General features: G+C 36.8%; 1 protein-coding gene across 2 annotated transcripts in view; it reads right to left on the reverse strand.

Moving 5' to 3' along the window:
* Window positions 1–22,047, reverse strand: part of LOC150106826 (uncharacterized) — a 153,688-nt gene that overhangs the window by 104,149 nt on the left and 27,492 nt on the right. For both annotated transcript variants that reach the window (XM_090392737.1, XM_090392736.1), the window contains exon 3: window positions 3,584–4,842. In XM_090392737.1, coding sequence (XP_090248863.1) covers window positions 3,584–4,842 — 1,259 coding nt within the window. The remainder of the gene's footprint in view (window positions 1–3,583; window positions 4,843–22,047) is intronic.

The raw sequence follows: 22,047 nt of genomic DNA on the forward strand, positions 1-22,047 counted from the left end.
TTGACTGGAGAAAATGGTATAAAGACAGCTGTTGCGGAATGTGTGGTGGAGATACTTAATGAGCAGTTCATAAAGGTCTTTCAATCTTGTGAATGTGACTTCATGGAGAGATTGAGAGCAGTTGATGATGGAGAGGAGAGACTGACTGTAAGTGAGCAAGAGGTGCATGGGGAGTTGAGTAAAATAGATGTTAATAAGACTGTGGGCCTTGATAATATATCACCACGTATTCTGAAGGAATGTGCCAGGGAGTTGACACCTGCCTTGACATATTTTTTTAATATGAGTCTTGCACTCGGTCAAGTTCCTAAGGAGTGGAAGGAGGGCAAGATTGTGCCACTTCATAAAGGAGGTGATCGAACTCAAGCATCAAACTATAGGCCTATCTGTGTGTCAGGTGTTGTGATTAAGTTGTTGGAGAAGATTGTGAGAACTAGGATCCAGAGTTGGGTTGACAACAATGGTATTATCTTTGATGGACAGCATGGATTTGCTAAATGGAGGTCATGTCTATTACTTATTACAATAAAGTGACTGCTTCCTTGGACAGAGGAGAAGGATACACAGTAATATACTTGGATTTCACAAAGGCTTTTGGTAGATTACTTCATGATAAGTTGACAGTCAAACTAGAGCAGATGGGGTTGGATATTAGATTAGTGCATTGGATTGGAGACTGGCTATCTGATAGGTATCAACAAGTTGTGTATGGGGGAGCGATATCCAGGAAAAGGAACGTCACTGGTGGAGTGCCTCAGGGATCTGTTTTAGGGCCATTACTGTTTAACTTTTATATTAATGATATTGGTGAAGATTTGGATGGAGATATTCAGTTGTTTGCAGATAATGCAAAATTGGAATGAACCATGAAGAGTTGTGGCCTTACAAGAAGACTTGAATAAATTGAGTGATTCGGCATGGAAATGAGGATGCAAGTTGCAAAATGTAAGGTTTTAAAATTTGGAAAACAAAGATGGGATGCAGAATTTATGCTTGGTGAGGATATATTGCCGGAGGTGGAGAAAATAGATCTGGGGGTGATAGTGGATAAGGATCTGAAATTTAGGGAACACATAGCCAAAATTGTGAAGACAAGACAAAGGCTTCTGGGAATGATGCGGAGGATATAGACGTGTAGAAGTAGGGAGATTCTTGTTCCGTTGTATAAGGCTTTGATTAGGCTACACATGGACTATTGTGGCCAGATGTGTTGAGTATGAGAAAAGATTGAAAAGATGTAAACAGAAAACACGTGCAGAGTTGTGAATGATTGGAATGCCTTGCCTGAGAGTGTAGTGTCTGCAAGGAGTTTGAGTGTGTTTAAGACACTGTATGATGAGCTGTGTGTGCGATAAAAGGACCTCCAAGATGAGTCTTTGACTCCATGAGGTCTTGAGGTAATAATAATAAAAGGTCTAAACGTTATGAACTTTTAAACTTTAAAAGTTTTCTGGGGGTTTTCTAAAACCCTAGTTTTAAATATTTGTTCTCACTTATCATAAGCACCTCAGAATTTCTGTCATTTTTCTTATATATAACTATGTAAATCACTTATTCTAGCTTCAGGCAAACATAGTTGAGCAATATTCTTGTGATCTATCACATAAATATATTTCATAAGCTACTGAAAGAATTATTAGTGCTGAGATAGACATAAACTTACAAGGATAAAAAAGTAAAGTGTCATTTTAAGGCCCATATATGACTGTACTTGAATACGGTGACCTGGGTTCTGAAGGAATTAGGAAACAGTGAAGGAGATACAGAAGCCAGTAATCAGATAATACTGAGATTGGTAAATACTGACTATTGGAGACCAAGTAATAGAATGTGGGACTACAAACCCTGATAAATAAGAAAATAAGGAGGAAAAAAGTGCCATTATGGATGGCATTGATTTATGCACATATAAATTAGCCAAACATTTAGCCAAAGTGCTCACACAATATACTGGCAACACACCTTCACACACAAAAAACTCAGCCCAATTTAAAGCCAGCACAGAACACCTCACACTCCAACACACTAACATAAAGGAGACATCATAAATGACCATTATGATGTCTCCTTCTTATTCACCAATGTCCCACTCAATGATTAGACCTCATCCAAGCCATACTTCCTCCCGATATCTCAGCTTTATTTCAGTTCACCATGAACTCAGGCTATTTGGTTAGGCAAGGAAAAATTCTACAAACAGAGGGAGCAGTCATGGGTTCTCCACTCTTTCCACCCCTGGCCAACTTCTTTATGGAGACCTCTGAAGAAAAAGCTTTAAACTCTGCTCCACATAAACCCACTGTCTGGCAATGCTACTACGTGGATGATGATGATGTGTTCTCCATTTGGCCGCATGGCCTGGATACACTCCACAATTTCTTAACACACCTAAGTAATCAACACACCAAGATCCATTTTACCTTGGAAAAGGAAAACAACAACATCTCCCATTCCTAAACACTCTGATTACACACCAGCCTGATGGATCCCTGGTATTTTCTGTTTACAGAAAACCTACACATACAGGTAGATACATAAAACCAGCAGTCACCTGCCCATTCCCAACAATAGGGATTATAAAATCCCTATATAACAGGGCAAAATTAATCAGTTCAGATAATAGTGTCCTAAGTACTGAACTTGACCATATCCTTAAACACTTTCTTAGCCAATGGTTATGATCCCCCCCCCCCCCAAAAAAATCCAAAATATATTAAAACCAGGTGACAACAATCCCCTCCTGTCCTTCATCAAAGAAGATTACTCAAAACCTATCACCATTCCATATATCCGGGGTACATCTGAAAAATTAACAAAAATCTTAAGGAAATGACCTTACAACCAGTTACAGACCACATAAGAAACTGGCATCTCTTATCTGCTCCACCAAACACTAGCCATACCCTCTAGAGCTACCAGGAGTATACCAGGTTCCTTGCAGTTGCAAACTGTCCTACTATGGTCAAACAGGCAGGACAGTCAAATATCAGGATATCCGAACTCAAGGACTATATCTGGTTCCAGCATTACAGCAACTCAGCTAACCATGCCCTGGACACCTACTACAGGATATGTTGGAAGAAGGCCACACTATTACACTGTAGCAAATACAAGTATGAAGGACTATTCTTCAAAAATGCCTAATGAAATTCAGGTGCATGACTACAAATTTGGGAAGTATACATTTTAAGATCGTCAGTCCAACAGCCAAGACAACCCAATTTAGTCCGCTAGGTGGCACCATTTAGGACTCTAAGCTCGATTTCTGTTGCCTTTCTTAGCCTCGTTTACCCGGTGTTAATGCCTGCATGCACATGTCATTGTTTTTTGTTATTCCCGATGACAGCAATGTAATGCTGCCAACGTATAGGAAGGTAGTAATTAATTTTTTTTTTATAATTAATATGTTAGTATACATTTTCTGAAAAATTAAAAGCTATGTATAACCAATGCATAAACTTATCTACAAGAATTAATTTTTAATTTACACTAAACAGAACAATTAAGATTTTTATAAATATCATTCAAGATAATTCAATCTTGAAACCAATGTGATAAAACATTAATATAAAGTGAAAATTACCTCATTAAAACTGCCAATTTCCAATTCCAGATTATTAATTTGATGTTTGGTTTTAGTGTTTGCATCTGTTGCTATCAATGCAGATTCTTTTGCAACCTCTAAGTTCTTTGATACAGCATTACTTTTCATGGTAGGCAAAATATAGGTACTGGAATGTAAAGGACTGTTACTTAATGCATTTTCTACTTGTTGCTTGATGATGTTATCATGATCTTCATCTGCAAATGAGACACTATCAGATGATTTACCTTCTGACAAACTATCTTTTATATCACTATATTTCATAAATTTTTCATTACTACATGAAATTATATTCTTCATTATTAATTGTTCTTGGCTGGAGGTATGCTGAAAAATCTTGTCATTCAGGCTACTATCATTAACCACTGAAAGATTTAGTGACTCAACTTTGTGTGAATTTTCAACTGCTAAGTTGATTCCAACATCTAAATTATGATGGTCTGAAGTTGTTCTGTTATCAACATTTGATTTCAAAGTACCGTTTTTGAAAGATGCTGTTTCACTACTGTGATCTGAACCTAATTCTAATTCATCCACATTATTTTTTTGTGATAAACTATTTTTACTATGATCGTTAAAGGATTCTTCAGAATTGCTCAAGTTATTTGATGAATAATTATTACCTCTGCAGCTTGGAATGTTACTTTGAGAATGTATCAATTTATTACTCATACTAACTGAATTAATCTTTGATGGATTTTTAATGCTTTCATTTCCAAATATAGCATCTTTAGATAAGTTAACATCAAGCAAGCCTGAAGACTTGCTTTGTTTTTTTGGAAATACATAAGCTCCTTCTGGAAAAACAGAAAAACTAAAATTATTCTCTTTATCAACAGCACTCTTTTGTAAGGTTGAGTTTTCAGGCAGTCTACCATCACTGTCTGAAGGCTGTGAAGCCTCTGCCAATGAAGTGGTTTCAGAAGAGTTTTTTATAAAGAATTTATCCGATAAATCCATATCTCTATCATAATCCACAGCAAACCTCACTGTTTTTTTTGACTTCTTTTTATTTAGGCTATTTTCTGACCAGGTATAATCCAGGTTACTTAGACTTGTTATATGAATTCTGGAATCAAGCTCATCAGTTAATAAAGAAGAATTACCAAGATTGAGTGACAGCAAATGTTGTAATGGATTTGGCATATTTTCTTTATCCACATTTTTGTCAAGCACATTCCTTTGATCTTCCTTTATGTTATCATTTGAACTGTTTCTTTTAAATGGAGCTTTGTAACCTGAAAAAAAAAGTTATATAATAATGAAAAGAGAATGTAAATTATAGATCAAGATTTAAGTGCCATATAAGTGCACATGAATAAGATCAAAATAGCCTTCACATATAATACAAGGAAAGATTTCTGAATGAAATGAACAGGCTATATAGTTATGGAATATGTAAGTTATGGTAATAAATTCTAAATACACAATATGAAATACATTTGACCCTTGAACAATGTGGGGGTTAGGGGCACTGACCCCTCCCACACAGTCAAAAATCCACATATAACTTTTGACTCCCCAAAAACTTAACTAATAATAACCTACTGTTGACCATAAACTGGATTCCCACAAGTCGAAAATCCACATATAACTTTTGACTCCCCAAAAACTTAACTAATAATAGCCTACTGTTGACCATAAACTGGATTAGACATTAATTCTGAGAAAACCAAAATAATGACAAACCAAAAAGGATACGATGAAAGACAACATTAAAGTGAGCATTAGAAGAAATTGAAATAGTAGATGAGTATGTATACTTAGGAAAATTGTTAACATTGAAAAAACAAGGAGTCAAAAAGAAGTGAAAAGAATAGGAATGGGCAGCTTTTGAAAAATTGACGATATTTTTAAACAGCAAAATAAAAACCTGAGAACAGAGCAAGACTGTTCAACCAATGTGCATTGCCTGCTATGACATACGGACAGAAACCTGGCACTAACAAGCTCAGGAGAGAATTGGGAGATACCTATAGCTAGAAGTGGCTATAAAAAGGATTAAAAGAAAAGAAAAAAAAAAGGAAATAATAGATAAAATGCAAAAAACAGAAAGAAGAATGGAAAGATGTCTGCTAAACATAAGACTCGGAGATAAAATCAAATATGAAGAAATAAGAGCTAAAACAAAATTTTTAGATATTGGAGAAAACATGCTTCAAAAGAAATGGAAATGGGCAGGACACATCGCAAGACTCAAGGACAATAGATGGACAAAATTTTTACTGGAGTGGTGGCCATATGAAGGTAAAAGATCAGCCTGGAAGAAGATGGTCAAATGATATAAGAAAAGCAATTGGAACTCTTTGGCACCAACAAGCTCAGGAGAGAAACAGATGGAGAGAATTGGGAGACACCTATAGCCAGAAGTGGCTATAAAAAGGGTTAAAAGAAAAGAAAAAAAAGAAATGTATTATACACTATATTCTGACAATACAGTAAACTATAGAAAAGAAAATGTCATTAAGAAAATCACAAGGAAGAGAAAATAGATTTGGAGTACTGCACTGTATTTATCGATACTGTAAGTTTACTGTTGGAAGTTTTTTTCCCACTTGGTTAGACTATAATAAATTTAGTTTAATCCTTTATCCAAGTGTAAGTCTAACCAAGTGGGAAAAAAAACTTCCAACATCTTTCTCTAAATCCAGAGTAATTTAATAATAAGGTGAGACACCTTTTGGTAACTCATATAGGTAAATATGACCTCTCCATTGCTTCCACCTTAGTATCACTACCTCTGGGTCTGGCTCCCACTGACGAGAACTCAATAAAGGTCGAAATCAGTCTGGGTAGTGGCCCATCCCTTAATGCATAGCATTATATATGTCCACAAGGAGATGCGCTTTGCATTATGGGAGATGGGAGATACTAAGACAAGTGATGAGAGCTTGGTCCACCTTTAAAACGAGTTGCCTCAGTCCTGAAGATACTTCAGGCGCAAACTTTGTTTGCTTACACTTGGATAAAGAATTAAACTAAATTTATTTATTACCCTAAGTTCAATAAACGTACGGTAATAAATTTAGGCGTCTTTTGGCATCTGTTTACAAGATGAATCACCTGTCTATCAGCACCTACATCAGTATTGTCTTGTATGATACAAAACACTGTAGATGTTATACATGTTACAAACACTAGACATAAAAAATGAAAAGATAACGTGAAAAAGAAATTCATATTTATTTACAGGTATAACACAGAAGCAGCAATATGATTGGTAGCCTAGTGTAATCAATATGATTGCTTCACAGTAGCCTAGCCTATATACCAGTGGTGTTCAACCTTTTTTACATCGCGACCTACTTTTCTATAAAAAGTTATTCGGCGATCTACTCTCTTATATAGATCACATTCCCCCAACCTGATATCTGATTACGCACAAATAAACAACTAAAAAAAATACACAACTAAAAACTTTGTGTATCTAAAAATTTATTTATGAATTTTAATTATTTTAATACAACAAAAAAAAAAAAAAAATGCAGTAGACTCTCGACTATCCGGAGCCCGGATTTTATCACGGAGAATTATAATAATACAGTAATTCTCTGTGATAAAATGAGGAATACGTACTATAATTTACTTTGCCAAGGCGTTGCAAGTGGGCGTCTTCTACAATCCTCCTCCGTGCCGTGTTGAGACATGCAAAGTGCGGATTTCTCCGCTTCGTCAGTTGTGTAACGGATGTCCACAAGTGCAGAATACGTTTGCCACTGTTCCTGGTTATGTTAGTAAATTGCTGTTTGGTGTGCTTCGTTGTTTTTTTTATTAAAGATTACGAAATGGGTGATAAATGAAAAAAGGTTGTAGTGACTATGAAGGAGAAACTACGTGCTATAAAGCGACTAGACTCTGGGGTACGGCAAAAACTATTGCTTTGGAGGTAGGAGTCGGGAAAAGTACAGTTGGTGACACAGGGGGAAGAAGAGGAGGAGGCATCCTTAGATGACAGGAAAAATCTCATCCCACATTCGGAAGGGTTCAAGATGATTGAGGCAGCACCGCAGTACATTATTGAGCAGGAGGAAGTGACGCCAGCTGATATCATCTGCTTGCTTAATTGGAGGGACACTGCATTGCAGAAGAGGGCTAAAAGGGTGAAGTAGTCATCACTCTAGGACTTTTTCAAAAACTAAAAACTGTAAGTTTTGACTTTTTCATCTTAGGACTACCTTTTCACATTTGTGTGAAAAGGTAGGCCTAGAACTCCGGCCTATCCGGCTTTTGTGTTATCTGGCCTGCCCTTCCGCCACATTAGGCCGGAGAGTCGAGAGTCTACTGTATATTGGAATAAAATATTTATTTCTCTATTTTGGAAAACCAAAGTTAGAAAAAACAACAAATTGATTACAAATTCACAAGTTACAGGAAATGCTGGTTGATTAAAAAAAAAAAGTTAATGTGAAATTTGGCATTGTTTGGACCTCGCAATATTTTTAGGACTACCTAAAGTTGATATGAAGAAGTGACCAATTGCAGACAATCATCCAAATGATCATTTGTAATTTGGTTTCTTAATTGATTTTTTATAACGGTCATATTTGAAAAAGCGGATTCTGACAAGTATGTCAATCTGAAGCACGACTGAATTTTTCGTGCAATATCAGTTAATATTGGGAATTTTTCATGTGCATACTTCCAAATTACTTCATTGTTTATTGATTTTAAATGCAAACTATTCTGAATGTTTCTTATCTCAAGTTCTACTTCAGCTTGGTTTATATCAAACAGCCCACTAATTTTATTTGAAATTTCTGTGATGTTCAAGTTTTCTTGAAATGGATTATTGATAAAAGATACAACCATTTCAGTTTTATTAAAATCTTTAAATCTTGAATTTATTTCTTCCTCAACTAATCCTATTTCATAAATAAATTCTTTTAAATCATAGCGAAGCATTTCTTGATTTTGTTCAAAAAATTTTTAATAATTATGGGAGATGTCTAAATTCGTGGTCATTTATATTTTTTTTAAAATAAAAGTAAATATTGTTGGAAAGTTTTTATTGAACGTAACACGTCAATTAAATTTTTATCTCTACCTTGTAACTCTGAATTTAAATTACTTAATTTCGTACAGAAATCTACTAAAAATGATAATGTAACAACCATCTTTTATCACTCAATTGTGGATAAATATCTCCTTTTTCATCGAGAAAATTTTTTATATCATTAATACAAAAAATCTTTCTAAAAATTGACTTCTGCTGAGCCAGCGAACATTATTGTAGAACAAAAGTTCCCTATCATCATCTGCCTGTAATTTAAATAACCACTGTTGCAGGGCTTTTCCTCAAACAGAATTTACAATTTTAAATGTAATATCCAAAACATCTTTTGTGTTTAATCTTTTAACACACAGTACTTGTTGGTGAATAATACAGTGGTGCATTAAAAAAAAAAATCTGGATATTTGTCATTGTTTTTACATAATGAAATGAAGCCTGATTTATTACCTATCATTGCAGAGCACCATTAGTAGTAATAGACACAAGTTTAAAAAGCAGAAGTTTGTGTTGTTTCACAAATTCATCAAATGCCGAAAACAATTCCTTCCCAATAATGGTATAATTTTCAAAAGTTCTTCTTTACTTGAATAATCTTGAAATACCATGCGAATAAATACCATTAACTGAGCAATATCAGTGAAGTCGTTTGATTCATCAAATTGTAATGAAAACGCAACACACTGGTGAATGTCTGACATTAACCTGGCGTGGAAACGTTTCTCTGGCAATTAGAACTCTTCCTTTCGGCAATTTGAAACCTCGTCTGCAGCCTAGAAGTAGTCTCTCTAGCAACGTCTCGAACCGAGGAAGCTCCTTTCTGGAAGCGGGAAACTCCTCTCTAAAGCAATGTGGATCTAGGCAATCTCTCTGACGGCGACTCTAGACCAGGCGGCCTCCTCTCTGACAGCAATTCTGGAACCAGGATCCCTTCTGCTTGCTTCAGTCTCTTTATATTAAGCCTCCTCTGAGACCTCGCATGACGTTTGACAACCCCCAAAGAATCGGTATGAGTCTTTCATATTAAGTTTCAAGTTCGGCACGCCTTTTGTTCTCCTCCGCTTTCTTTTGATTGTAAGTTACCAGCCATCGGAAAGTTGTTTGAACTCTTTCTGACTGACTTCGGAGATGTTTACACTTAGAGCCTGCAAGCCTTTCTCATACATACAAGTTTCAATAACATTCTTTCTAATGCTGCCATGTAAAGCTTCGGCAACATAAACATTGCCTTTGTTTTTAACACTCTAACATATTCTTATTAAAGTCAGTATATACAGCTTCAAACGAGTTATTTACAAAAACATCTAATACAAACTATACCGAGACAAACAAAGTTTATATTTTTACAATATTCACATGAGACTTAACCTAAGTAAAAAATCGATGTAATGTGCTTTGGAATATTTAAGCTACAATTGAGTTTTTACGCTTTGCTTATAATCGTCTTCACTTGGCTCGCTGTTTGACTTCCACTGATCCAAATTAATTCATTTACCCGGACTTATAAGAAAATTAGTGATTTGACAATTTTAACAAAAAATAAATAAACAATAGCAATACATTTAAAGCGAATTAAAAATACAAAATAATGATAAATAAAATATTATGTTTTCGGTTTTAATTAAATTTGTAAGTAAGGAGGAAGGCATTTGACAGAATACCACACGGTAAACTATTACTTAAGTTGAAGCAAATGGGAATGGACACAAGGCTGGTGGCACAGATAAGGAGGGTGGCTGATAGACATTAGAGGGTCGTGTATGGTGGAGTGGAATCAAGGTGAATGAGGGTGACTAGTGGAGTATCCCAGGGCTCTGACTAGAACCACTACTCTTTAATTTGTATATTAATGATATAGCAGATGATTTGAAGGGGGACATTCAGTTGTTAGCTGATGATGCAAAAACTAGAGGGGGCAATAGTTGGTAAAGGTGATGTAAATATCTTAAAATATAATATAAATAAATTAGCAGTGCAGGCAAAGGACAATGGTTGTCAATTCAATGTCGTAAAATGTAAAATAATGCACTTTGGGATGAAAATATTACACACTTTGTATCATACTGATGGTATGATACAAAGTGGCCAAAACTACAGTAGTTTACAGAAAATTGATGAGGCTAGAGATCTGGGGGTGATGGTGGACAGAGATTTCAAATTCAGAGGACATATTGCAAGAGTTGGGAAAATAGCTAAGAGGATTACTTGGATGCTGAAGAGGGCACTGACAAGTGAAGATAGGGAGGTTATTATTCTGCTTTATAAGGCTATGTTTCAGCCACAAGTTGACTACTGTGCACAGATTTGGTCACCTGCATTTCTTTGGGATCAGGAGGTTGTGGAGTCAGAGATGAATGACCAAGCCAGTGACAGGTCTGTGGAATGTCCCCTGTGAGGATAGATTGAGGGTGTGCGAGTTGCAGAGTTTAGCTGACAGGCAGAGGAGAGGGGGTTATAATAGAAACTTATAAGTTACTAAAGTGATATTATAAGTGATATTATAAGATTGATAAGTGTCAATACATGGGGAGTAGGGAGAAAAACAAGAGGGTGCACTTGGAAGCTGTCTAAGAGTGTGGTTAGTAAGGATGTACGAACTAAGTTCTTTTCTTGGAGAGAGTGAATGAGTGGAATGAGTTGCCAGAGGTGGTTGTGAGTGCCCCAACAGTGAATGTTTAAGGAGATGTATGATAGGTATTTTATTATTATTACATGACGCCTCCAGGGAATCCAGAGACTCATCGAGAGAGGGCTCTTACTCTACAACTCTCTGTTTCCACCACTCAATCCACCAACTACAATGAACCGTAACTACACCAACTCCATCTACCTCTCATTACCACTAGTATATTCACAGAAAATCACAAACATCCATGCCCACGGCAGGATTCAAACCATCAGCCTTTTTGCTGGAGAGGGGATACGCTAACCACTCGGCCAAGAATGGGTCTTCTGCAATGAGTCTTTTGACTCCATAATAATAATGTTTTTTTCCAAACAGCTTGTTCAATACAGCTTGGCTTGTGTCAGGTAGTTGTTTGAATTTCCTGTTCAAAAGTTATTTTCATACAGTAAGTAGTTGCAAATGTTCCTTGACCCATAGGCTGTAACATTGATGTTCATTTCTGACAAATTATGGAGACTACAACTGTGTTAGAAATAATTATTTTAATTTCCTGACGTTTAGCACTTCATATTAAGGTCATCATCTGGAGTATACACACACATATATATACAGAGACAAGCTATATTACATTTCACACAGTATGCCAAAGAGACAATGATTTGATCAACAGTTATCTTACTGGACTGACTTCTAGTGAAAAGAAATTAAATAAATAAAATAAAATAAAATAAATAGAATATAGGTTTCATGTAGTTATGAATCACAGAACAATTTCATATAGAAAGTTTTATTACAGCAAAAGTGATGTCCTAATTTAACACGAGAGTTGTTATATTAGAGTTAAGATCCTGGATTACCTATAATCGTATTTATAATCAACTCTTAGGCAGAAAGCTTATGCAGCTAGAATATGTGCCTTCCATATTCTTGGGATTTTTAGACCATGATTATTGTTAAGATTAGGGTGTTTGATAAGAATTTCACAGGCCTCCTTAAATTTACGTTCATACAACGTTTTGGTGTAATGTAAACAACAGGTATCAGTCAATTCTGTGTAGAGTATTCAGGGCATCTCCTTCTGCAGCTTTTCCCACTTAAGTAGGGTCACTGTTTGTAGTGAGTCTCCTCCACAACCTCCTGTCTTGGGCTGTAGCCACATCCAAGTTCTTCATCCTCAAATCCTCCTCCATCATCTCCCTCCATCTCTTCTTTGGCTGCCCGTACTTCCTCCTCCCCAGCACATCCATCTGCATGACCTTTCTTCCCACATACTCTTCCTCCCTCCTCACCACATGACCAAACCATCTCAACCTTGCCTCCTGTATCTTTGCTCCTAAGTTCGTAACTTTCATTGTTCCCCTTACATAGTCATTTCGCAGATGATCCTTTCTGGTCACACCGCACATCTACCTAATCTCTGCTATCTCCATCCTGCTGATGTTATTTTTTTTATATGTTATGATTGATTTACCGTATTTGCCGGCATATAAGGCGCACTTTTTTTCTTTGAAAATAGGTCTGAAAAACAGGGTGCGTCTTATATGCCGATACTCAGTTTTTGTTATTTTCATTTCTGGAAATTTTCTCTGTTCTGAGTTACGCAATTTCTTTATTGCTTCCTTGCGGTGTGTGTGTGAGAGTATTCCAGTTAGGTAGAGCAGTGTTTCTCAAACTTCAGACATCCACGTTCATATGATTGGGGTGATATTAACAAACGATCGTGCTACTAAATGACAAAGACAAGCCGACAGTTGAGTTGAAATGCTAATTCTCTTCAACTGAATTCCTTATATAATATCTGAAACACATTCACTATATATTTCTTCGTATTAACATGTTCACTCAAACAAAACCATATGTTGCACCGGAACATATGGTTTTGCTCGAGTCATACAGCATTTTCTGTGGGAGGGGGACATGCGATTCATTAGTTAGTGCCGTTTTTATCCCAGTTGTCTCTAATTGCACTGTATGTTGAGAAACATATTGCACAGCCTGCAGTGTCTCTGTACCTTATTCAGTGATACAATAGGAACGTTTTACGATCTCGAACTTCACGGATACATTGAATTTTATTCTATGCGTTAATGATGAATAGCCGAAAATTGATGGACCCCCTGAAGTCCTTTCACATACCCCCGGGGGTACGTGTACCACACTTTGAGAAACACTGATGTAGAGTTCAGTGGATGCACTGTCATCGACAATTACAGCTGTGCCCTGTTCGTTTAAACTTTCCAATTGCTGTCGCAGTTGTGAACAGTGATAAATTTCTGCTGTTAAATTTTCTCTAAATTTCTTGGCAAATTACGGCTGAAAAACGTCGGCATTGTTACAATATTGTATACAAGCTACGTGTGATTGCATATTATTATTATTATTACATAACACCTCCAGGGAGTCCAAAGACTCATCGAGGGAGGGCACCTACTCTACAATTCTCCATCTCCACCACTCTACTAACTGCAACCACCTTCATCATCCATACCTACTGCCGACCACTACCCTGTTTCCATGTTCAATATGCTAAAGAACATGGAAACAGGGCTGCAGAGAGGCATTTTGGACCACCCCAACGGTGCAAATGATAAGAACTTAGTGGAATCAGGAAGAGGATTTAAAAAAGCAACTCACAGTAAACATAACCTACGACCTGGAACTGCAAAATGGCCAGAACTTGAGGCAGAACTGAATACTTGGATTTTAGACCACAGAAAAGCGGGACATTCAGTGTCTACAAAAACGATTATTCATCAAGCGATAGCCACTAACAGAGGGATTGCCAACTTTACTGGATCAACATCATGATGTTCAAGATTCATGAAGAGAAACCAGCTATGTATGCGAACTAAAACAAAAATATCACAAAAGATGCCAGCTGAATATGAAGAAAAAATGATCGAATTTCATCGATTCATCATTAATGCAAGGAAACGAGAAAATTTTGAATTTGCACAAATAGGAAACATGGATGAGGTTCCGCTGACTTTTGATGTGCCCTCAAACAAAACTGTAGATTCAAGGGCACTAAAAGTGTTACTATTAAAACTTTGGGACACGAAAAAACTCACTACATGGTTATTTTATCCTGCTGTGCTGATGGGACAAAATTGCCGCCACTGTTGATTTTTAAAAGGACGATGCTACCCAAAGAAAAACTGCTTAAAGGCGTGTTTGTACACGTTCACACAAAAGGCTGGATGGATGCAGGAGGAATGAAGTTATGGATAGATAAAATTTGGTCTAGGCACCCTGGTGGACTGTTGAAGAAGCCCGCCATGCTAGTATGGGATCAGTTTCGTTCTCACAAAACAGATGATGTTACAAATAAACTCAAGGAATTGAAAACTCAGTTAGCTGTAATTCCAGGAGGTCTAACTAGTCAGCTTGAACCTTTAGATGTCTGTATTAATAAACCATTTAAGGGATTTATGAAGGAGAAGTGGAACAGCTGGATGCAGTCTTCAGATTTTGAGGTTATGCCATCAGGAAGAAGCCTAGCATTTCTCAAGTTTGAGTGGGTCAAAGCTTCATGGGATGCTGTGAAAACTGAGACAGTGGTTAAATCATTTAAGAAGTGTGGAATTAGTAATGCACTGGATGGTACAGAGGACAATTTGTTGTACGAGGACTCAGATTCCGATTCAGAATGGTTTCAAGTGCCTCTTCATTTAGCTCTGGAAATGAATTTCTGGGTTTTGACGATTAAAAGGTGGATACTCTTTCCTAGTTAGATTAGGTATTTGTTGAAACTAGACCTACTTATTACTTTATATTTGAAATACTGTAAATTCATTATATTATTCAGTGATCAAGTTTTTTTCCTAAAAAATGTGTACAAAAAAGGGGGCGAGTCCTATACGCCGGTGCGTCTTATACGCCGGCAAATACGGTATTTATTTCAGCTAAAAATATGCTTATGTATCTTATTATGTTTGTTTAGAGTGCTGAAAAATAAGTTTTATTCAAATCTTGGATACATATGAAGAAAAAACAAATATATAAATATTAATTAATTTACTGATTTTCATAACTTTTTTTCAGACAAAAATGCATTCCATTACCAGTATAGCATTTTGTCTCTATTTATTACCACTTTATTAACTTATAACTCTCCACTTATTACCACTTCTACCATACTTTCATAAAAAACAAGAAGAAACCTTGTAAAGTTCAGTGAAGAGTTAATATTTTGATAAGCTATGTTTCTATGTTGTCAGTTTACATAATATATCAAATGATAACTGCCAAGAATTATATGTTTTTAACATATAAAATTATAATAAAGAACATTAAACTGCATACCCTAGAAATGTGCATTTCACGTTTAGTAAAATTGCTTCATTACATGTCATATGATATTTGCCTAGAGATTAGTTTAGCCCATTGAATTTTTCTCTTAACATTGCTGTATTTCTTGTCATTCTCCTTGTTTAAACAGCCTGGTTGTCTCATCAGTGCATATAACTTCTAATTCATTTCCTGTCTACAATTATCTTAGTATTAATTGAACAATGTGCACAGCACATCACTTTTATTAGCTGATAAGCAGGAGTTTTATTTAACTTGTTTGTGGTAATTTATCCTGCCATCTGACTGTAAGATCAGTGTTAGCATTGTCGTTGTGGCACTTATACATGTGCTTGTTGTACATACAAGAGAGAGAAACTTATGCAGTGACTGTATATTTGTTGATCCTTATTCGCGGAATAAATTGCAGAATAGAGTGGATAAAAAATCGGCATGGGACTACTGAAATTAGTGACATGTATATCAGTTCTAAAGCTGGTACAAGAATAAAGGGAATCTGCAATTTTTGTATACTAATGCAAGAAGCATTCAAAATAAGAAGGAAGAATTTTTGGCATTAGTCAGTGCAATCTGACCAAAAGTTGGAGGCATTAGTGAAACTTGGCTGTCAGCAGAAGATGTGCTTACTGGAATTAAATGCAAGAAGATAGAACAGGGGAGGGAAGGAGGAGTTGCCAAAAAAAGTAGTATATCAAGAAGATAGACGTGTGAATGATAGTTCATTTGAGGCAGTCTGGTGAAATAGTGACCAACACAACCAAATACACAGTTGGTTGCTGCTATAGGCCAGGGACTACAAGGGGTGATATTGAATTCATGCATCAGCAAATCAGTGCAATGACTGCAGGGTTAGTGATTATGGGAGATTTTAATTATGGTGATATCAATTGGGAGGAGGAAATATCACGTGGCAAAAAGGAAATGGAATTCATATATCTTCCAAGAGATAATTACTCGAAACAGCACATAACTGAATGGACACGTGGTGTGAGAGTGTTGGACCTGGTCATTGGTTCAGAGGACATATGCATAAGTAAGGTGTCCTCATTACTCCAATTGGTGAGAGCGATCATGTGGTACTGACTTGGGAGGTTGCAAAATTTGTGGATTTCTCTCTTAAGAAGGGATATATATGGAACTACAGGTTAGGCAATTATAACAAGCTTCGGAGTGAGCTTACAGCCGTCCCATGGCAGAACATATTGCAAGGGAAAGATGTTAGTAGTGCATGTGACAAAATCAATGGGTATCTGAGGAAGGCAATATCAGAATGTATCCCCATGGTCAGGAAGACAAACAAGGTAGGCGTTAGATGGATGAGTAGTAGTATCAAGCTTGATCTGCAAAAAAAAGGAAATGTTATGGAGAATTTACAAGGAGAAAGGCGATCAGTACACCCATGAGCAGCACATGGCTCAAGCTAGGAAGGTTACCAGCATAGTAAGAAAAGCTAAATCAGATTATGAGAAGACCTAAGCCAAGGAGATCAAGGGTAATCCTAAAGGGTTCTTCTGCTATGTTGCAAGTATAAGGAAGACTTCGGAAGGATAACTTTAGTGGGTGCTGATGGTATTGAGGTAACCAATTCAGATGTAATAGTAGAGTTACTGAGTGATCACTTTTCAAAAGTCTAAAACCCAAGTGAGGACATCTCTGTACCTATACAATAGCTAATGCGAGTATTGAAGTTAATAAATCAGAGGTACTTAGTATATTGCAAAATTTAAATGCAAACACTGCTGTAGGTTTAGATGGAATATCAGCTCAGGTGTTGCGTGAACGTGCAAAGGAATTGTCAATGCCGCTTACTTGGTTATTTAACTTAAGTTTGAACTCTGGTATGGTCCCTAGGGACTGGAAGGAAGGCAAAGTAGTTCCTTTGTAAAGGTGGCTCTAAAACTGCAGTAGTTAATTACAAACTAACCAACATCTTGGAAGTAGTGGTAAAAGTATTGGAAAAGTTGGTTAAAGACAAAATTCAAGAATGGGTGGATCAGGATATGATCCATCCATATATACTCTATAGGGACCAACATGGTTTTGTTAAAGGTTGATCCTGCTTTAGCAATTCATTAACTTTTTATAACAGAATGATATCTGAGTTGGACAAAGGAAATGGCTAGGCTACACAGTGGTACTTCTGGATTTTGCTAAGGCTTTTGACAGGAATACTGTTGGAATACTGGAATGGAATACTGTTGGAATACCCCCATGGAATACTGTTGTGCAAATTGGAGCAGATAGGGGATGGATATTAAACTGGTGATATGGATAAGAGAATGGCTCAGAGAGAGATACCAAAAAGTGGTGTATGGAGGAGAAGAGTCCAGGATGAGGCAGGTGACTAGTGGTGTGCCTCAGGGCTCTGTGCTTCAGCTGTTATTGTTTAATTTGTACATAAATGATATAGGAATGGCTTGAAGGGAGATATTCAGTTGTTTGCTGATGATGCAAAGTTGGGAAGCGCAATAAAAGATCAAGCTGATGTTGAGAGTTTGCAGGATGACTTAAATAACCTGGCAAAATGGACAAAAGGTAATGGATATCAGTTTAATGTGGAAAAGTGTAAAGTTATGCATTTTGGGATTAAAAGATTACCAGCTGTGTACTACGCTGATGGAACAGTACTCCAAGAGATTGACGAATATGGAGGTGTTGGTGGATAGGGAGATGAAGTTCAGAGGACACGTTGCTAAAGTACATTGCTAAGGTGTCCAAGACTGCACATAGGATTACTTGGTTATTGAAGAACAGACTAACATTCAGAGATAAAGAGGTTATTATTCCCCTTTATAAGGCGTTGATACTTCCACATTTGATTACTGTGCTCAAGTCTGGTCACCTGGATCCTTGGAGATGAGGAGGGTGTGGAGAGGGTTCAGAGGAGAGTGACTAAGTTGGTGAGTGATGTAAAAAATGCTTCCTACATTGATAGATTGAGAGCTTTTGGATTGCAGTGGGGATATGATAGAAACAATTATTAAATTACTAAAAGGTTCTTATAAGATTGATGCAGGGGAAATATTTCACTGTGTGATAGAAGAACAAGAGGTCATCCCCTGGAAATGAAGTAAAGTGTGGTTAACAAGGGTGTGAGAACTAGATTTTCCGCCTGGAGGGTGGTGAATGAGTGGAATGATTGCCTGACTCAGTTGCGAGTTCTTCGTCTGTAAATGAATTCAAGAAGAGATATGATAGATATCATTTTGATAGTTTGGGTCTCCTGCGATGAGTCTACTGACTCCATGGAGATACCCGTAATAATAATAATATATACAAACAATTTCTCCATATCACAGTTTTTATATTCATGAAAATGAGACGCTATTAGATTATTTTTTCTGAGAATTTTGCCATTGTTTAAAATAAAACATCAAGAATGAAATTATATTCCATTGCAGTTATTTTGCAGTAAATTACAACATAAATCTGTTCAATGTTAGTATACTGTATTTTTAACACAGTTTCAGTTTTACACTTACTAATGAGTATTCTCAGCTATGTTATCTATTGTTAATGAGTGTAAGTTGGAGGGACAATTTAGTGGCTTACATAATCAAGAAATGCATATTTCATTACATTATAGCTCTAATTTTAGATACAGATATCAGATAGACAAACATATACAATACATTTTTATGCATTTTTGAAATTTATGGAGACAACTACCATGTTTGAATAAAAACTTTAGTTTAATATAACTAAAATCTACATTCGACGTTTCGGCCTTTATGTCAAGGTCATCTTCTGGAGCATACAACTATATGCAGAAAACAAGCTACACTACAATCAAACTGGTTTGTTAAAGATACTGACCAACCGCTGCAACATCTGATGGCCTGACCTCTGGTGAAAAAAAAAAAAAAAAAAAATTGCACATCAATGCTAGAGTCCTATTATTAGTGTTATCTGTTGGTTGTAGAAATACATTGGGCGTAACAACAAGTATCTATCTATCTATATACATATATTAACATCATGATTATACTTGTACATTCCAGCCAGTTGGTATGGAATGGTTTCTAATACCAGCTGAAGATTGGCTAGAGTCCTGACTTATGCTGGATCTTATATATTAGGTAGGCTGAATGTGTGCCATCCAGATCCTTGGAATTTTCATGCCATCTTTGTTGTTGATATTTGGGTTGTTTATCAGGATTTCGCAGGCTTCCATAAATTTCCTTTCATACCAGGATTTTATGTGGTGTAAAGAGTGGGTGCTTTTCCAGTTGATTTGGTGTAAGGTGTTGAGTGCATGGTCTGAGAGGTCTGCTTCACCATAATGGTTACATTTAATGTGTCTAATGTGTTCTTTCTTGCATATAGGGATTATCCATCCTGTTTCACCAATGTACGATAAGTTACAGGTGCAGCAGATACAACAGACTCCAGGATGTGCTAATGGAAGGAGAGGATCCTTAGAGGAGTTAAATATGGTTTTAAATTTAGTGGGTTTTTAAGGTGGCATTGAGGTTATAATGTTGTAGGATTCTGTTGATTTCTTCTGATAGCCCTTTAATGTATGGGATGGCTATGGTTTTACTGTAATCTAGATTGGTTTTTGTTGTTGTATTATGGAGTATTTTATTAACACGTTCATTGCCAATCACGCGATATCGCATGACGCGAGTTCTCACCTGGTGGCTGATCACGCGTTATCGCGTGGCCGTCGCTAACTAAATAAAAAAATAAATAAAATTTGGCCACCACACAAAATTCCAATTTGCAGCTTGGCAATGAAAGTGTTAATAGTATATTTGTTATAGCCATTATTTATGAATGTGTCGCTAATGACTTTTAGTTCTTGTTTCTGGGCTTGCTAATTGGAGCAAATTTTTGTAGCTCTGTTTTTAAAGGTGTTAATGACTGCATATTTTTGTGATGGGTGGTGGTTTGAATTAGCATGTATGTATTGGCCGGTGTGTGTCAGTTTTCGGTAGACCGTGAAGGATAGACTGACTGAAGGAAGACGTGTGACTAGTGTGTCTAGGAACCGGAGCGAATTTTGATTTTCGATTTCGATGGTGAATTGTATGCGTTCGGGTTGTTTGTTCAGGTGACTAAGGAATGTGTTTAGCGTTTGTAGCCCGTGCAGCCAGACCGCAAACACGTCGTCAACGTATCTAAGCCAGACGGTCGGTCTTAGCGTGGCGGAATCAAGAGCCCTTTGCTCAAAGGTTTCCATGTAGAAGTTAGCGATTGGGGAGGGGGGGGGGGATAGTGGTGAGCCCATGGCTGTACCTTCTTTCTGTAGGTAACATTTGTTTTGCCACGCGAAGTAACCAGACTGTAGTACATGGGCAAAGAGGGACGTAATGTCGGGCAGAAATTTGTTCTGTAGTAGGAAAATTGTGTCACTGAGGGGGGACATTAGTGAAAAGGGTAGAAACATCGAAACTGACTAATAAGTCGTCTTTGTCGAGTGTTATGTTTTTAATTTTGTTTATAAAGTGTTGTTTTTATGTAGGAGGGGGAATGACCTACCAACTCCTTGAGTGTTGCTGCTAATTTCTTGGCTAAGTGGTAATCGGGACTATCTATTCCTTCTATGATTGGTCGAAGGGGCACATTTTGTTTGTGTATTTTCGGGACCCCATATATTCTGGGGGGGCAGGTGTAGTGGGATATGAGTTTTTTAACCGTGTCTGGTGGCCAAGAAGTGATGGACTTGAGTAGTTTCTCTGTTTTATCCTTTTTGTTGGGTTATAATTTACCAGCTTATGTGTTGTTATCGGCTACTAATTGATTCATTTGAAGTACGTATGTTGACTTATCAAGGACGACAGTGGCACTGCCTTTATCCGATTTCGTTATTATTTGTTTTGTTTGGCTTTTAATGACTTAATTGCTGCTAGTTCTGTTTTTGTGAGATTGTTCTGTATAGTTTTCTTAGTGTTCAAGACATTACTAGTTTCTAGTCATATTTTATCTGCTATATTGTTAGGTAGGGACTATGCCTCTTTCTATGTGGTAGATTAAATCCAATTTGTTTACCTTTTTAGGTGCTATTGCATAGTTAAGTCCTTTATTCAGTAGCGTAAGTTCGGTGTTGTTCAGAGTGTGGCTTGATAGGCTGATCACATGGTTCCTGCTTGCCGGTGGTTGGTCGATCCTTGTCTCCCTTGTTTGTTGTTCATTGTTGGCGTTTATCGGGGAGGAGGTCTTCTGATTGGATGGATTCCTGTGATTGGCCGCCATATTTTGCCGTTGTTTCAAACTGTGGATTTTGGTCTTGAGTTTTTCTTTATTCTTTTCCAGGGTATATTTGGCTGAATTGTCAGTAATTCTTTCAAGTACTTGTAGAATGTCTGGATTAATATAGTTCGATAGTTCGGATTGCAATTTTGAAACCAGATTTTGTGTTGTTGCTAGGTTTTGGCGGGCTGTTTGGATCTGTTCTCTGAGCATTCTTTTTCTCTGCGGTCATAAATACGGAGTGCCTTAGCGGACGTAAATTTCTTTTTTAGCCTGATGCAGATAGGAATAAGGTTATTGTCT

The sequence above is a fragment of the Typopeltis vanoorti genome, chromosome 5, assembly GCF_054136105.1.
Source record: "Typopeltis vanoorti isolate ZY-2024b chromosome 5, IOZ_Tvanoo_1.0, whole genome shotgun sequence".
Lineage (NCBI taxonomy): Eukaryota > Metazoa > Arthropoda > Arachnida > Uropygi > Thelyphonidae > Typopeltis > Typopeltis vanoorti.